General features: G+C 43.4%; 3 protein-coding genes across 3 annotated transcripts; 1 reads left to right on the top strand and 2 right to left on the bottom strand.

The window, feature by feature from the left end:
- Positions 1-256: 256 nt before the first annotated feature.
- On the top strand, positions 257-2401 carry Bap60 (Brahma-associated protein 60). The gene is made up of 3 exons (XM_017246966.3): positions 257-498; positions 580-1824; positions 1887-2401. The coding sequence occupies exons 1-3, from the start codon at positions 391-393 to the stop codon at positions 2040-2042; spliced, it is 1509 nt and encodes a 502-aa protein (XP_017102455.2). The 5' UTR covers positions 257-390; the 3' UTR covers positions 2043-2401.
- Positions 2402-2573: 172 nt separating this feature from the next.
- On the bottom strand, positions 2574-4681 carry LOC108129046 (lipid scramblase CLPTM1L). Its single transcript, XM_017246965.3, has 2 exons — positions 3584-4681; positions 2574-3524 (listed from the first exon to the last, which is right to left on the bottom strand). Exons 1-2 carry the CDS (start codon positions 4472-4474, stop codon positions 2736-2738), a joined length of 1680 nt encoding a protein of 559 aa, XP_017102454.1. The 5' UTR covers positions 4475-4681; the 3' UTR covers positions 2574-2735.
- A 547-nt stretch (positions 4682-5228) lies between these two features.
- On the bottom strand, positions 5229-17140 carry LOC108129053 (nose resistant to fluoxetine protein 6). Its single transcript, XM_017246975.3, has 6 exons — positions 16286-17140; positions 7898-8187; positions 7651-7829; positions 6409-7375; positions 5726-6349; positions 5229-5518 (listed from the first exon to the last, which is right to left on the bottom strand). The coding sequence occupies exons 1-6, from the start codon at positions 16647-16649 to the stop codon at positions 5390-5392; spliced, it is 2553 nt and encodes an 850-aa protein (XP_017102464.2). The 5' UTR covers positions 16650-17140; the 3' UTR covers positions 5229-5389.
- Positions 17141-17351: the final 211 nt, after the last annotated feature.

Below are 17351 nucleotides of genomic sequence, written 5' to 3'. Positions count from 1 at the left end.
TGTTTTTATTTCTGTGTTGAACTGAATTTTTAAAAAACTCATTTTTAATCTTCGATAACTGTTATCGATAGTTTAACGATTTGACAACTTTAATTAAAACTACAAAACCATTAGATCTGTCAAATATTATAAGTAATTATTTTTTATACTATTAAATATATAGTTGTTTACGTTTTAATGAACATATTGTCACTTACGAGACGATGGCTGCAACCACCGATTCTTTGGACCGCTTACCAGCACTACCTTTTAGTCCAACCCTGAATTGACGCCATTTTAGAGGCGAGTTTTTTTTTGTGTGTGACGCGTTGTTGTATCTCAAGATTTTCCGCGTTGAAAAGTGAGAATAAAGTTCTCAAGGAGCCACTGGAGAGAGCCGGAGCAACAACAATGTCCCAACGCTTTGCACCTGGCCAAGCGCCGGTGCAGTCGCGTTACCAACCGCCGCCGCAGGCTCCCGGCATGCGTCCCTATCCGCCGCCAGGCGCCACTTTTCCGGTGAGTAATTGATCCCTGTGATTTTCCACCCTTTTCTGTGTATTTACTGTATATACCTATTTACATATATTCTTCTTCTAGCCAAGAGGTTTTCCCCTACACCCGAACACAACGCAACCTGTTCCTGGCACAGCGACAGCCCCAGGAGTTCCAGGCGGTCCTTCGCTGCTGCAGCGCGCCGCCCAGCCAGCCTTCCAGAGCGGTCTGCGCGGTACAGGCCAAGGAGGCGCTGGCGGTGGCACTGGTGGTGGCAACAAACGCTCCAATGAGTCCCGAAGCGGCGGAAAGGTGGAGTTCGTGGCCGCCAAGAAGAAGAAGAAGCTGGCGGACAAGATACTGCCGCAGAAGGTGAGGGATCTGGTACCGGAATCGCAGGCCTACATGGATCTGCTGACCTTTGAACGCAAGCTGGATGCCACGATCATGCGCAAACGCCTGGACATCCAAGAAGCTCTCAAGCGGCCCATGAAACAGAAGCGCAAGCTACGCATCTTCATTTCGAACACATTCTACCCCAGCAAAGAGCCCACCAACGATGGCGAGGAGGGTGCCGTGGCCTCCTGGGAACTCAGGGTCGAGGGAAGACTACTCGAGGATGGCAAAGGTGATCCCAACACGAAGATCAAACGCAAGTTCTCGTCGTTCTTCAAATCGCTGGTCATCGAGCTCGATAAGGAGCTGTATGGACCGGACAACCATCTGGTTGAGTGGCATCGCACCCACACCACACAGGAGACGGATGGGTTTCAAGTGAAGCGGCCCGGCGACCGCAACGTCCGCTGCACCATCCTCCTGCTGCTCGACTACCAGCCGCTGCAGTTTAAACTCGACCCGCGACTCGCTCGGCTCCTGGGCGTGCACACACAGACTAGGCCAGTCATTATATCTGCCCTGTGGCAGTACATCAAGACCCACAAGCTGCAGGATGCCCACGAGAGGGAGTACATCAACTGCGACAAGTATCTGGAGCAGATCTTTAGCTGTCAACGGATGAAGTTCGCCGAGATACCGCAACGCCTCAATCCGCTGCTCCACCCGCCCGATCCGATTGTAATTAACCATTTCATCGAGAGCGGTGCGGAAAACAAGCAGACCGCCTGCTACGACATCGACGTGGAGGTGGACGACACGCTCAAGAACCAGATGAACAACTTCCTGATGAGCACCGCCAGCCAGCAGGAGATTCAGGGGCTGGACACCAAGATACACGAGACGGTGGACACCATAAATCAGATGAAGACCAATCGGGAGTTCTTCCTGAGTTTCGCCAAGGATCCGCAGATGTTCATCCACCGTTGGATCATCAGTCAAACGAGGGATCTGAAGGTGAGTGCGAGAATGGGCTTACATCCCCCTAGGTGTAGACTAATTGGGGGTTTCCTTTGCAGCTGATGACGGATGTTGTTGGTAATCCCGAGGAGGAGCGGCGCGCCGAATTCTATTATCAACCGTGGACGCACGAGGCCGTTTCCCGGTACTTCTTCACCAAGGTCAACCAAAAGCGGGCCGAGCTGGAGCAGGCGCTGGGCATACGCAACGGCTAGTCGGATTATATGCTTCTGGTGGCATCCGTGCCCACGGCAACACTCTTTTTTCCTTCGCCAGTTTAGTTTAAGCCTAAAGATACATGTACTTTTTTTTGTCGTCATGCTGAAACCTCTCCTTACTTTCCCCCAATCGTCAGAAGCCTCCAAAGCTCAACCACCCATACCCCGCCCCCCCCCCCCACAAATATCGGACATTATATTAAGCAAATAAAATGGCATCTAAACATATAGAGAAACCCATGTACAGAAGGAGATGCAAGGATATCGGTTAGCAGTTGGCTAAAATTATGTTTTGATCAATAAAGTAAGATCAATTATTCCCACAAGCCCATTAAAGAACGTAATTTATTCTAAAATGTCTACTCTTTATTGTATAGTTTACAGTACATTTAAAAAAGAAATCTGTTTAGATTCTTAAAAAAAATATTAAAAAATGTTTTGCAATTTGCGGTTAGAATCACCTTTGGCGGCCACTCGGCCGTGTCCTGTTAACCGATATCGTCCACGTTCATGGATATTGTTCAAGTCTTCTACAGAGGTTTTCGGTTTATTTCACTACTAAACTAAAGAGACGGAGTTGGATCTTTCTGTTACATAACATGCGTATCAAAATGCGAATTGACTATGTGCCTAGGCTAGACCTAATGCTAGAGACGGAATGTGCTTGTGTGGTTCCGCTTGGAAGGTGAGCTAATTGCGCTTCTTGCGACTGGTGGATACCGAGGTGGAGGTTGCCGAGTCGGGGGTCTCGCCAATGGCCAGACCAGTGTCCACGCGACTCTTGTCCACCGGATACAGCCAGCGCTGATACAAATAGATGAGGAAGACGATGTCGTCGCGGAGGCAGGCCACCCGATGAGCCGTCGGCATGGTGATGATGAAGGCGAAGAAGTCATCGATGAAGGTATTGAAGGCCTTGTACATGAAAGCCCGCCACGGCAAGGCGGCCACGGACTTGAGCTTGTAGTTGACAAACAGTTGCGGCAGCATGAACAGGAAACCGAAGGCATAGACGCCATTGACGAGGGAGTTCAGGGTCCACGAGTACCAGGAGCGATGCGGCTGATAGATAAGCGAGTAGACAGCACCTCCCAGGCACAGGGGATACAGGAGGTAGCTCAAATACCTCATGCCCTGGCGATCGAACTGATCCGTTTGCTCCTCCGCCAGCTGTTCCTTCTCCCGCTCCTCCGGCTGGTTGCCATTCCGGCGATCGATCTGGTCCAGCTTCCGACGCACCAGACCGGAGAAACTTAGATCCAGGCGCAGGATCTTCTTGCATTTCCACAGCTCGATGAGGGCGCCCAGGCCGACTGGGACCAATACCAGGTAGGAGGTATTCTCATCCATCAGATACAGGAAGATGACGATCTGCGAGAAGGCACGCCACATGGTGGTGCGGGTGGAGAGACCCTCGTACGACTGCTTCTTTCGCCAGAAGGCCACGTCGTTCTTGAAACTGAGAAAGTCGAAGAGCATCTGCGGGGTGAAAGGGTTAATTAGCAACCCAATCTGTAGGTTTATTCCAGATTACTCACATGGATGCTGGACACAAAGATGGTGCCACACAACAGATAGACATTGGTGTCCGAGAAGATCCCCTTGACCTCGTCAATGTCCTTCGTGGCAAAGCCGATGGTGCGCAGAGCCTGGGTGGCGTGCTCCATGAGGAGCATCAGTCGCAGCTTGCCCACGCCCACGGGCTTGTAGTGGAAGGTGAAGGTGAACTCGGTGGTGTTCTTGGTAACGGGAACCAGGTCCTTCAGCCGCGTATTAAACGTATCAGTCTGTACAATGGGCAGGATCTGTTGCATCCTATTTACGCGTATCAGGGGTGCCATTTCCGGCGGCACATCAGCTTGTGAGACGGCAAACAAATCCGTCAAGAGAGTAACGTACACATTGGACCGAATATGGGTGCTGGGACGCTCGTTGGAGCTGGCCTTCTGGTTGTCTTTCTCCTTTGCGGATGCTCTTGGCTTTTCTGCGTCGCCCAGCAGATTAAAGGCCTCTGCCCGAGGTACCATGTAATCTGTGAGGCTGAGAGTGTGGATTACGGTGGGTCCATCCCGTCGGAGGCTGCGCCACTCCAGGGGCTCACCCTCCAGCGCCAGAACTACATGAAAGTAGAGCGATCCATTTCTCCGCGTCTTCAGCGGAATGTCCAGCTCAAAGTCGTGCTCAAAGTTTTTGGAATAGTCGAACCTCTTGGTCTTGTACAGGTCCCGCACCTCGGAGGCAATCGGATGCCGGTTCTGGGAGGAGAAGAGCGCCAGTTGGAGGTGCGGCTTGTCCGCCAGAAAGGAGGTGTAGCACGGAGTGCCGCTGCACTGGAGCGTCGTGAAGAGCTGCGACATTTGGTAGATGGAGTGGGCGATGTACGCCAGGAAGGCCACGCCCAGCAGCGTCGAGATCGAGGGCAGAGCCATCTCGCCGGCCACCGGTGGAGTCGAGGGTTACGCTCCGATGAGTTCCTGCCGTTCAGTTTTTGGTTCTGGGTGCTGCTGGGAGATTATAATCGGATGTGGACTGGAGTGGAAAGTAGAGCTGTCACTGCGAGCCAAAAAACAAAAGCTAGAAGCGACACATCCACATCGCCCCTTAAAATCCCGGTGGTGCCAGTAGTGTGACCAGTGTTGATCAAAAAAGCTTAGCGGCCATTGAAAGTTATCGATAAATGGTTAATCGAATATTATTATGGTTTTCAAAATTCAAAAATATCTAAGCCAGAATTGATTTTAAATAAGGTTTTTATTTTATTTGGACTATTTTTTTTATATAAATGTTTTTAGAATCATTTAAAGATTTTAATTCTAGATTAGAATCATTGAATATCTTTTTAGGCCACTTAGTTACTCCCCTCCAAAGTCTAAAACAAGTAATTGAAACACAAACAAACTTTGTATTTGGTAGCAGTTTTTATTTAAAGGTTTATATATAACAATATATAGCATATAGTATATACAACATGATTTCGTAAAATTAGGTACTAGAGTTTCATATAATTATAGCTATTAAGTACTATGTATACTCCTCCTCGTCGACTCGAGCAAAATTTCCAAACCTTTGGAATAAATTAAACGACTAAAATGTACACACTTTATGAAACGAAAAGATGACATAAAAAATTACTCAAATTTCTTTCTTAATATTTCATTTTTTTTTTTAGCTTTTGTGACTTTTGTTTTGTAAGTTTTTAAGAAGATAATGATAGAGAGAATAGATAGTTAGATAGTCCGTTCAGAGATGTGGAGATGAATGCTATAAATATGTGTAGATTGCTTTGATTTCGTACGAAATATGGGGGTATAAATAATCGGAAATGGGCAGGAAGCAGGAGGTTGTTAGGCGAGACGTTTCTTTCGACTAGGTGACAAGATTTTCAGCATTGTGACGACGGGCGCCTCGAAGGACATCGACACGACGAAGGACAGGAAGTAGGAGGCCACCGTTAGACCGAAGAACATGACGACCTGGAATCGGAAAAGGTATGTTTATAATTAGCCATGAAGTTAACTATAATTAACAAACAAAGTTTATTTAATCACGACTTGTACTTTGTTTGCATTTTTAAAAAATGCAAAAAAGGCGACAACTTTTTGTGCTTGTTTGCATTTTAAAGCTTAATGATCTAATTGGCTAGAAAACCATTTTCAAACAATGTAAAAATATTAACTCACCATCAGATCCCCGCCCAGATGCAGGGGCGCGTCCGAATTGAGGGCCATGGAACGAATCACGATGGGGTGGACCAGGTAGGCGCAGTAGGTGACCCGGGAGAAGGGATAAAGGCAGGGGGCGGATAGCAGCGAGTTGATGTAGCCGCCGTATCCGGTGGAGCAGGCAATGGTGATCCAGGCCAGGGACAGCGCCCAGGCCGAGTGGCTCAGGGAGCTGTAGGCGGCGGCCGTGAACTGCGAGAGATCGGCCCGATACAGTCCGAAGACCAGGACGAACAGGTTCAGCATGGCCAAGAACCAGGCGGTGGCCACCGTAAGCTTGGGCAGACGGATCTTGCAGTTAGTCCTGAACAGGATCCAGCCCACAGCCATGCCGATCAGATAGGGTCCCAGCCGGGTCCAGGGCTTGTCGTAGATCTTGTCGAAGAGCGCCAAAGGATCGTCTGTATTGGGACGGTGGTTGTTCGTGAAGGCTATCACGGCGGTGGTGATCCAGGAGAGGACCAGGAACACGAGAGTGGTGATGGCCGAGAGCTTGAAGTGGCGCACTCCCACGATCAGGATAATGGCGCCAATCATGTAGAACTGAGTGTCGTTCGCCAAGTACCAGCTCCAGAGCATGCACTGCAAGATATCAGAGAGGTTAGTAAGAGAGTCCCTAAGAAATATCCTTTCCAGCTCACCATCTCGTCCACAGGAAACAGGGTGTTGATGTAGAGGATGTTGCGCCACCAGTAGTCCGGGCAGGTGATGTGGTCCATGGTGGGCGGATCAAAGATCGAGTACGTGGCGAGGTACTTCATCGTCACCTGGACCACGCCCAGCACAAACAGATAGGGGGCGGTGAGGCGCATGAACCGGTAGGCGACCAGGCCGAAGAAGTGTGCCGTACCGGCCGTGAACTCGTTGGCTCCCTTGGAGAGCTTGTTCAGCTTGCCCTTGGCGTTCGTCCGGAAGTAGATGTACGAGATGAGGAAGCCGCTGATGAAGAAGAAGGTGTCCACGCTGAACGGCCCGTTGGTGATGGCCTGGAAGAAGAAGTTCTGCTCCACCTCCTTGCGCATCTCCATGTTGTCAGAGTACTTGAAGACCACGATGCAGGTGTGGCCGAGGATGACCCAGGCCATGCTGAAGGCACGCAGTCCGTGGATGCAGGGAATGGTGTCCGCGCCCACGTTCCTGTCGCAGATGGCATTGAAGTTCGTGATGGCCGAGAAGGAGAGCAGCAGCTCCGAGTAGATAGACAGCTTCTCTGGCTCATGGAGATGACCCTCCAGGTGCTCGTCCGAGTTGCTGTTGTTGCCGCTTCGGTGATCGTGGTGCTCGTGGTCATGATCGTGCTCGGCGTCGTGGTGTCCATTACCGCTGTCGTTGTCGTTGGGCGGCAGATTCAGGACAAGCTGATCCAGCTGCTTCAGGGAACTGGACTGGGAGTGATCGTGACTGCGGCTGGACTGCTTCAGAGGATCATCGTGAGCAGTCATGGTGTCGGAGTAGTCAGAGGAGGCACACCCGATGCCAGAGCTCGTCTCGCTGTTGTTCATCATCTCCTTGTCCTGGCGGCGCAGTGCCTCCTTGAGCTTCCGTCGCAGATAGATCTCGTAGAGCGTTCCGAAGCAGATCAGGCACATCACAATGCCGGAGACAACACTGGAAGTAGGGGTAGAGGTTTTTTTTTGTCAGTGTACATTTTGGGAATCTCTCGCCTTTAATCCGATTACCCGCTAACCACTCGAATCAACAGACGGAGTTTCGCTTTTTATTATAATTCGATTTTGGGAAGAGAGAAAAAAACTCATCCGCTAATGGCCAAAACCAACTGGCCAAAAGCCAGAGCTCTTTTTTTTTGCCTTTCATGTTTAGACAAACGATTAGACCCCGAGCTCGTTTAGAGATCTTTTGAAAGTGATTTTTGGACAACTTACATCAGCAGGCAGAAGGTCTTGTCCGCCCAGATATTGAACTCCTTGTCGGTAGGCACTCGGATGTCCAGGACCTTGAGCTCCCGGGAGGGCAGCTCCACATGCGCCTTTTCGCTCATCTCCCGGATATCCGCAATGGAGCAGCTGGAGGGCAGGCACATTCCCACATAAATGGTGCGCAGCTGCAAATTATAGTTAAAAAAATTTATATTTTTCCAAAGGATAGGAAAGGTGGGGTAGCTCCACTCACCACTTGGGTTGGCAGCGTCTCATTAAGCTGGATCTTGATCACGTAGAATCCGGGAACAAAGGGCGGCGGGGCATTGTAGACGGTGCTGTAGCCCTGGGTATGGGCAGCGGCGAAAGGTAAGCCACTGTTTTTGGCATCCGAGGAGTTGACCTTTGGGGAGCTGTTGTCCTTGCTGGGCGTGGCCATGGCAGCCACTCCATCGTCAATGGCATCGCAAAGGGCCAACGAACCCATCCAGTAATTGTTGCCATAGAAGAAACCGGATGTATAGTGTCCGGAAGCATCGTCCACTGGAGGAGAGAGAGAAGGGCATTCAGCCATCAGTTAAGCTCGAAATGCAACATATGTGTGCTACATGTAGCAAGTGTGAATGGGGCACATGAATGTGCCCCCCGGTCATTATGCAATGGCCTGTCGGCAAAAATGCTGCAAACTCATCTTGAAAGTCTGGCTAGGTCACCCATGAGATACCCTACTCTTGGAGCTAATACTAGATCTTTTTCTATCAAGTTAATCTATAAGATACTCTATAATAGTCTCTAAGGAATAAGTACTAGCTTAAAAACAAGATTAAAACATTTATATTTATTTGAAATTTAAAAAACTTCAAGAAGCTCTTTTGAAGTTCCTTCAGTTTTGTGCAACTGAAGCTGATTTATTTCCACAAACTTGAGGCTCAAAGTGTCTTGTATCTTTTATTTCTTACAACCAGTTGCAGGCTGAGATTGCAACCAGTTTTGAGTCGCTTTTTTGTTGAATCGAAAATGGCAACTAGAGTCATGCAACAAATCTTTTTTTTATTCGGTTACGGACAAGAAACAAACTCTTACATGATCTTACCCACTTGCATTTCCATTTTCCCGCATTTTCATTTTCATTTCCACTTTCCCGCAAGCCTTGACCAAAAAAAAAACAGGAACTCTTGTCTATTATATAACCTTACAAAGACCACTCTTAAGATTTTTTTTAAATAAATTACTCCTCCACTGGTCTTAGTCTGGCGGGCCTTTTTAACTTTTTTATGTAATGTTTAAACTTTTAAACATGTTTTCGATTTAATTTGGCGATTGAGGTCATTTGATTTGCTGGTAGTTGGTGGTGGTTGGCATTTCATCACCAAAAAAAAAAAAAAAAAAGGAACCTCCATAAAGATAATGCCAGCCAGCATATAGGTCGCTATATAAACACACATCACATCACATCGAATCACATTATAAAGCTTCGTACTTCTTCAATTGAACGTGTCATTCAGGCATTTAACGCTTTTATGTGTTTTCTGATCATTTTTTTTCTTTTTTTTTTTTTTTGGGTAAATGGAAGCTGCCGGATTCGAAGCCAAACAAGATCGGCCAACAGACAGACCCATCAAGGTGACAACAGTCATGAATAAGCTCTAGCCCCAGCCCAGCCAGAGGTGAACTTGGCCAAAGAGAAAGAAACAGACTTTATCGTGTATTCTTGTTAAGGTCACACGACATGTGATTTGTGTATATAGATCGGATGTAAAAAAAAAAAAAAAAAAAAAGTTAATTAACTATATATATACTTGGCTAACCGAATTCCAACCTAAACTATTTGTGGCACTTTGTAAACCCCTGCCAAGTTCAAGCCGTGCACTTGAAAAACAGCCCACTGTTTGCCAGAAGATTTAAGATATAAGGCCCGAAGGTAAGGACACATCGGGCTCAAATCGGGCGGGGTATAAGCCAGAAGGTAAGCAAATGTGTTAACATACTAATACCCGATTGCAGTCGACCATAATGAATGGCGAAAACACCGAGGGAGGGGCTATCTGTCGATTTATAAACCAAAAATAAAAAATAGGAAAAAAAAAAATGGGGGTAAAACTCACCAAAAACCCAGTGACATGGCTGTTGAAATTCATTTGATTGATGAAACACAACCGATTGTATAAATATAATGGCAATAAATAATGGAAAATAGTTGCCATTATAATACACAAATACCTATTGTTGTTTGCCTTTTGCTATTTTTATAAATATTTTTTCAACACTTTTCGAACCAAATTGCGAAACGTAAAAAATGATATAAAACAAAAAAAAAAATAACAAAAGTATCAACAACGCGTCCCAACTGTTAACAATTCAATTAAGGCTTAAAAAAAAAAAAACAATTAAGAGAGATCTGCGTCACCAGAACCAAATATATAAATATGAAATGTCTTTAAATTAAATATGGTTTTGGTGTTACAAGAGGGTGTGAGTGTTGATACTATCCTATACTAGTAACTCTCCAGTATCCAGTATTCAGTATCCAGTATCGAGTATGAATTATGTTTGCTTTGCTCTTGAAAAAAACATAAAAACTTTTCATTTTTCAGAGTTTTTATCCTAGGAAGCTGGAACCAAAGCGAATCGAAGGTTTCCTTGCCAATAAATCTCCCAACACAGTTTCCTAGTCGGTTTTGGCCAACTAATTTTGGCAATTGCCTCATTTTTATTTTTTTTAAGGAGTTTCAGAATTTCAGAGGAAATTGTTTGGTTTTGTCATTAGAACCGCCAGAGTCCCCCAAAGTCTCAGCTAATGTGGAGACATTAAAGGCGTGTGTTGTAGATTTAAGATTCTCAGTCCGGTGTCGGTCTGGGTCTCGGTTTCTCAGTTTCTCGGGTTTGTCTTGGCCAAATAAATCCATCTTGTCATTTAACACGCAACGAAGCAATGAACTTGGCTAAAAGCGATGATTTGTTTGCTAATTGTTGAGGTGTGTCTATTAGATCACATCAAGAGGATATTATTATAGGAAATTCTTTTAATATCTTTGTGTGTTTTTCGGGGCTTATCCGAGGAGACAGCTCATAACTCATAATTACTATACTCTCTAACCATTTTTGTGTTTTCTTTGTAATAATTATAGCAGCCATTGCCTAAGTGAGTCGCATAATAAAACGTAATTTTTGTTTCAGATAGAGACGAGTGCCTTAGATAATGCTCGCTGATGACTTCCTGAATGTCTGTGGGGCTGTCGGGCGCTTGTCTCGTAATATTTACGCATTCAGGTCTCACATACACACTGATTTCTTCTCCCCACTCTCTACAGTGTCTTTTCATTTCAATGTCAATGTTTTCGGGGCTTAAACCTTATCACAGACACACACACAAAAAAAAACCATTGCCTTTGGCGCTTTCAACGCCCACTTATAAAAAAAAAAATAGGTAAAGCCAAAGAGTTGGCCTGTCTTCTGGGGTTTTTTTTTTTTCTTGTTGGCTGCGTCTATCCAAGCCAGATTCGGCACAAGGTCGGCTGCATCTTCGCTTTTTTTTTTTTTGGATCTGGCTAACTGGTATTCCGTTTTTTTTCATATCGACTTTTGGTCGATGACACGTGGCATGGTCATCTGGGCCGCTTTTACGCAACGGCTCGGATGGTCCATATTTCTGCGCATTTCTTTGAAACTGGAAAACTGGTTTTTTTTTCAACAAACTCAGGGCTGCACTTTTGAGCCCAAACTATGTAGTATGTGAGTCACCCGAATACAAGCCTCATTGCCAGGCCAGCAATTTGCCAAAATATAATTAGCCATCTGGCCGCTCACGATAATGCATCATCATCATAGGATTTCTAATTGAACTCTACCATCTTGGTCGAAAAGAGTTACCTAACCTAAGTGACAGCATTTCGCGACCCTAATGCGTTTCAATCAAAAGTGACGCGGCCCGGCCGCCCAAAATGCAATTATGGTCAATAACCCCAAATCGAGACTGTTTACTGTCGTCTGGCGGCGTTTCATAACCAAAAAACAAAGGAAATTAATGCCAGGCACGTACCAGTCAGCCGCTATTTTATTATTACTATTATAATTATTATATCTAACGGAAATGATCCTTACTTTTATCAGCCTTTAATCTTATAATATCTAATAATATTATATATATATGTATATATATTTTTATCTGATTATAGATTGTGGACTGGAAGCGCCAAGACCTTCAGACAAAATGCACTTTGTGCTATCCCCCATAGAAATCGATCGATTAGCGTTTCATTTGCCCAAGACCGAGTATCGCATTAAACTTGAAACCCCAAATGGATTTGGCAAGACCCAAGCCGATCCGTCATGACAAGCACAATTGGCAAATATTATATATATATATATCCGAAAATTAGCGCCGTCTCATGTTGGAATTTTATTGTAATTTCTGGCTAATTATTGTCGGCCTGTCTGGAAATATCTCAGTTGTGGCTTAAATGAGTGAGCTATTAACTTGTTTATTTCATTTTTCATAATAACTCTTTTTTTTTAATTAAATCAGCCCTACGACTAAATGCTATGACTGGACTTTAATCTTCTGGACTTCTCTAATCTTCTCTAATGTTCTACGCAGAAAAGTAGGCCATAGTTCTTTATTTTCCATCAAAGTTATTAATTGTATTTGTTTATTGGATTGGAATTTGTCCTAGACCTTTAAGCTCGGTGATTAAATGTGACTTTATGGCTAAAGTTGTTGTCCAATTGCAATGCGTGGTGTGGCAGTAGTGGCAGTAGTAGTTTTTTTCAACGCTCTTTTTTAATTACGCACAATTATCCGAAACGAGTTTGTTGCCTAAGTCATTCGTTTGGTTCGGCGGCGATAAAAACCGCTCCAAAATCGCGGTCAAAGTTGAAAGTATTTTACATACATGTCTCCACACCAATGAGCCGTTATTGTTAAACAACAAAGTAACAACAACAACAACAACTCATGCTTGTTTGTTGTCAATGCTGTCTTGGCCATAATTTCGTTTTCGCCAAAAACTTAAAAAAAAAAAAAAAACTGCAAGACATTGCAACAATCAAATTAAAGTTACATTACATAAGCAGCAGCTTTGATGTTGGCTGACCAGAAACTAAGAGAGAAAGAAGGAGAGAGACGGCTAGAGAGGCACTGAGAGAAATTTTATATTATTTTAAAGAGTTTCAGATAGAAGCTATAAAGGAAAATTTTGTTTTCTATTTTAATACTTAAATTAAATTTTAAAACTATTATATGTATATATTTTATATTTAAATTTACTTTATTTTAATTCAGTTTTTTTTGTCAGTGTCTTAGCTTGCTGCGGCTGCTGTTTTTTTTTTTTTTTTTTTTTTGATGTTGCTGCGACTTGGCGACTTGGCGTGTTTATTTGTTGTGCAATTTTTGTATCTCTGCCTCTGCTACTCCTGTTCCCTCTTCTATCTCTTCTTCTTCTTCTTCTTCTCTGGCTTCTTCTTCTGCTTCTTCTTTATTGCTTATTGCCATTTACATCAGAAATATATATGTATGTATGGTAAACATGGGAAAGCCGTAGAAATTATGTTGCGTGACGTTTCATTTCGCACAAAGACTGTAATTGGGGCTCTTACCAGCTCCCTCCATCCCTAGACCTCCATCCCCACCCCCTTAAAAAAGTCGGCTAAGTATATTGGCCCAAAAAAAAAAAGAAAAATATATGAATAAATAAAAAGGAAAAACCGTTGACCAACTAATGACCAAGCCAAGCTAAGCCAAAAACCATAACACGATCTCTTGCCACTTTTTGGCCAACTTGTTTTCGATTTTAATGTATTATTATACACAAAGATATAGTCCGACAGGTGAAATGCAATACGAGGTCAGACCCTGTGATTGCAGTAATTGTTTTTTGTTTTTTATGGTACTTTTTTTTTTTTTTACAACTTGTATGATTCGCCTTCTTCTGGGAATAATTTGCAAAAAAAAAGATTGTGAAAGCTTTTTTTTTTCTTTTGTATTTTCGAGGAAGTTTACCAAAAGATGATGAAGCTCTTTCGGTCAATATTTGCACTTCCTCTTAGACTTTTGCCGACGAACACTCAACAGTATTTGTCCACTCCACAAATTGGACAAATCTTTTGCCAGCCTTCCACTTGACTTCCAAGCTGGGGTAATAGTATTGTCGGTTTTTCAGTTTTTCAGCTTTTCAGCTTTTCAACCTTCAACCTGGCAATCGAGTTCACTCGACCGTAGCTGCCACCAAAGAATTGCAACTGAAACTCAGCCACAAGACAAAAAAAAAAAAACAAAAACAAGAAAATCCTATACAAATATATAATATGGATAGAAAAAAAAATAAGGTAACACATAGCCACAATTTATTAGCCATTGATCTTGGCTCTTGGATAGTTGAGACCCAAAAACCCGGCTCTGAAACCGAACTAGTGCCGGTGGAAATTATTTCCACGACACAAGTCGATCCAAAAGCGTTTAAATAACAATTTTCAGACACCAACGAGGCAGCCGGTTTGTTGCGGGCTGGAGGCAGGAAAAACTTTGACCCTGGCCCGTTCATGTGTGGTAATATGCAATATATCTTTATGTTTACATATCTATGGAGACATTGACATACATAGATGGCAGGTAACAGTACCAGACCCAGTCCCAGTCCCAGACCCAGACCCAGTCCCAGACCCAGTCCCAGAGCTTTCAGGTCCCCAAAACAGGTAACAACTTTTTACCATCTTTTTCATTTTTTTTTTTTGTTTAAATGAAGGAAGCAAAGAAAGCTGATGAATATTTGGTTAATTTTTTGTTCAGGATGTTTACATTTACACTGAAAAATATTAATAAATACTAAAGAGTTGCTAAAAAGGGTTTTAATGAAAAAATGTAAGCTTAGTACTTCTAGGAAAAAAATCCTCTAGCCTTTAACTCAAAAAAGGCCTTCAAAAATATTCAAAAACTAAACAATAAAGTAGTTTCCCAGTGGACTTCAAAATGTAAAAACATTTTAATTAGTAATTAAATTTAAAAGCAGGCCTTTCTCCAAAAAATAAATAATAAAAAAACGACCACAAACTGTGGCAAAAAGTAAAAAACACTTCCTGACTGGAAAAACCATTCGCTTGAAAGGCCATTTTGGAGTCTTTCTTGGAGTCTTTCTTCTCAGTTTCTCAGCCTTTCTTTCTCTTTCTCCATGAACTTGAACCGAGACTTTTAAGAGGCCACTTTCGTGCCAGTTTGGCCCATGGTGCAATAAAAAATAAAACTAAATATATAAAAAAAAAGAAAAGAAACTTTAACGGAGAGACTGAAACACTTTTATTTCTTCTTATTTCATTTTGTTTTTTTTTTTTTGTAAATTTTTCTTTCTCTTTTTTTTTTTTTTTTTGGTTGTCGGATTCGTCTTTGCAAGCTGGATTTTTTGTGTTAATTGATTACATAACCAGCATCTGGAGGAGAGTGGTTCGGTTTGTCTTGGCCAAGTCAGTCGGTCAGTGGGGTTTCATCGGAGTCAGGTTGCTGGAATCGATAGGATTGCGTTTTTTTTTTTTTTTTTTCTTTCTTTCTTGGGGGCTACCGGAGTACGGAGCGTGTGTGGTGCGAGGGGTGTGGTGCTTGTCGCAACCACCGAAATCCAAAAAAAAAAAAATCCAAAAACCAAAAATAAAACAAGTTGCACCACATTTATTCATAATTTCAGACTTTTGGCGCAGCTTTACAGAAAGAGAAAAAAAAATATGCATCAAAATTGGCAACAAAAAAATGACCAAAAACAAGATTATCATTTAATTGTTTTAAGTTTATTTTACTTTTTAAACTAACAATTTTTTAAGCTTTTGATTTTTTACAAATATTGGTTAGATTGAACCGTTATTCAATACCAAACCCCCTGACATAATGACCAAATAAAAATTGGACACAGAAAATAAAATCAAAGCGATAAACCAATTTTGGCCAAACAAGCTCAAAAGCCCAATAGCCAAAATGTAAGCCATCAAGCCATAATTTGATTGAGTTGTTGCTGCCACGGGGTGGTTGTTGTTGTTGCTGTTGCTGTTGTTGCTGCTGTTGCAGCTGTTGCATGTTGCTACTGCACTGGCAAGAACTAATTGCGACCTTGGCGATTTCTCGCTGCATATCGTGAGCTTATGTAGATTGTCTCCAACCACGATATATCTATATATCGCCGCCGATCGCCAAAATCGGCGAATGGCACGTTTACACATACACCGTAGAACGACGCAGTGTTGATATCATTTTCTGGTCTAGACTTTTAAGCCAAGATCAGATCGTGGCGGTTCGTGTGGCAACTGAAGGGAAGTGAATGGCGATCTGTGTTTGTCTTCTGGCCAACAAAGTAACACAAAAATTTAATAAATAAGTGACGATGCTATCGGAGAGTAATAACTTGACAAATATTTAACTTGGCCTAAAGTTTCTGGTTCTTGGGCTATAATTGGCTACTAAATCAATCAGTTTTCTATCAATTTTATGGCCTTTTTCGTGGTTGATTAACTTAATTGGTAAATGTGGTTTTAGGTTTGGTTTTTGGTTTACTTTTTTGGTAGTTTTGTCTTTAAAATTTTAAAGCTTAAATATTTTCTTAAATATGAGCTAACATCTTATTTATAATATTTCAATATTATAGCCCTTTAATCCCTTTCAACTTACTCTTCACGGCCCACATCTTGGCATCGCTGAGACCTCCCAGATAGCTTCTCATGTCCCGGCTGCAGTTGCCGGACACTCCGCCGGAGACCTCCACCTGACCCCAGCGCTCGGCCAGTAGACCCAAATCGAAGACATTCAGGGCATCCCGCAGGCGGCGAGTCCGGCTCAGGTCATAACCCAAGGCAGGATCCAGGTCAGAGGTCAGGCCCGTGTGCAGGCTCAGGTTAATCACATTGTGCTGATCCGAACCGGAAGAGGAGGCTGCCAACCGTCCGGCTGGTAGTTTCCCCTCGTCCTTGTCGATGGCCGCCTGATTGCCGGCCAAGAGCGAAACCAGCAGGGCCAGCACCAGAGTCCTAGCCATGATCGTGTCAATATATATATCTTATATTGGCCGGGCACGTTCCTGCGATGTCTCGTCTCTGGTTTATTGATTTTATTATTTTTTTTTTTTGGTGGTTTCTGTTTCACTTTCACTCCAGATATTACACACACACGAAAAAAAAGAGAACAACTAATAAAAAACAACAATAATAAAATCCGATTTGGGTTAAAAGCGTATTATTTATATTTTATTTTGCACAAGCATTTTCTCACACAGTTCCACGAATTCGAAAAAAACCGAAAAAAATATTAAATAAATACAATAGATCTGGGTCTCGAGATCCGTTAGAATATCCCCAAAAAAAATTAAATGTTGTGTTTCTTTGATGATAATTCGCACTTTCGTTTTTTATTGAAAAAATTGTTGGTGCTGCCTGTTGGAGGAGACACACGCGCTTCACAAAAAAGAGGAGCTCCGAGCTGCTGCGACGACCGTTTGGCATGAACGCACGTCGACGAATCGCCCGTCGAGCGTCTTGGGCAGCTGTAAAAATATGTTAACAATTCCAAAAACGCAGCCCCAAAAAAAAAAAAAAAACAAAAAATCAGACGTCAAGACGGAAAAAAAATCTCAGCTTACTCGCGCTCTCACTCTCCCGAAAGCGCAAGTGGCTGGCTTGAGCCAGGTTTTGAGCCAGGTTCGTTGCATTACCGTTAGCGGCCCGAACGAAAGTGCTTGGCG

The sequence above is a fragment of the Drosophila bipectinata genome, chromosome XL, assembly GCF_030179905.1.
Source record: "Drosophila bipectinata strain 14024-0381.07 chromosome XL, DbipHiC1v2, whole genome shotgun sequence".
Classification (NCBI taxonomy): domain Eukaryota; kingdom Metazoa; phylum Arthropoda; class Insecta; order Diptera; family Drosophilidae; genus Drosophila; species Drosophila bipectinata.
Note: the sequence above shows the minus strand (reverse complement) of the source record. Positions and strands in the feature narration are given on the sequence as shown.

Excerpts from the sequence above, each read along its gene's own strand:
- Bap60 (XM_017246966.3), top strand. The coding sequence starts at position 391 with ATGTCCCAACGCTTTGCACCTGGCCAAGCGCCGGTGCAGTCGCGTTAC. Across the intron at positions 499-579 it reads CGCCAGGCGCCACTTTTCCG|CCAAGAGGTTTTCCCCTACA; the intron begins GTGAGTAATTGA and ends TTCTTCTTCTAG. Across the intron at positions 1,825-1,886 it reads GTCAAACGAGGGATCTGAAG|CTGATGACGGATGTTGTTGG; the intron begins GTGAGTGCGAGA and ends TTTCCTTTGCAG.
- LOC108129053 (XM_017246975.3), bottom strand. The coding sequence starts at position 16,649 with ATGGCTAGGACTCTGGTGCTGGCCCTGCTGGTTTCGCTCTTGGCCGGC. Across the intron at positions 7,376-7,650 it reads AAGACCTTCTGCCTGCTGAT|TGTTGTCTCCGGCATTGTGA; the intron begins GTAAGTTGTCCA and ends CCCTACTTCCAG. Across the intron at positions 5,519-5,725 it reads ATCTGGGCGGGGATCTGATG|GTCGTCATGTTCTTCGGTCT; the intron begins GTGAGTTAATAT and ends TTCCGATTCCAG.
- LOC108129046 (XM_017246965.3), bottom strand. The coding sequence starts at position 4,474 with ATGGCTCTGCCCTCGATCTCGACGCTGCTGGGCGTGGCCTTCCTGGCG. Across the intron at positions 3,525-3,583 it reads TCTTTGTGTCCAGCATCCAT|ATGCTCTTCGACTTTCTCAG; the intron begins GTGAGTAATCTG and ends TTCACCCCGCAG.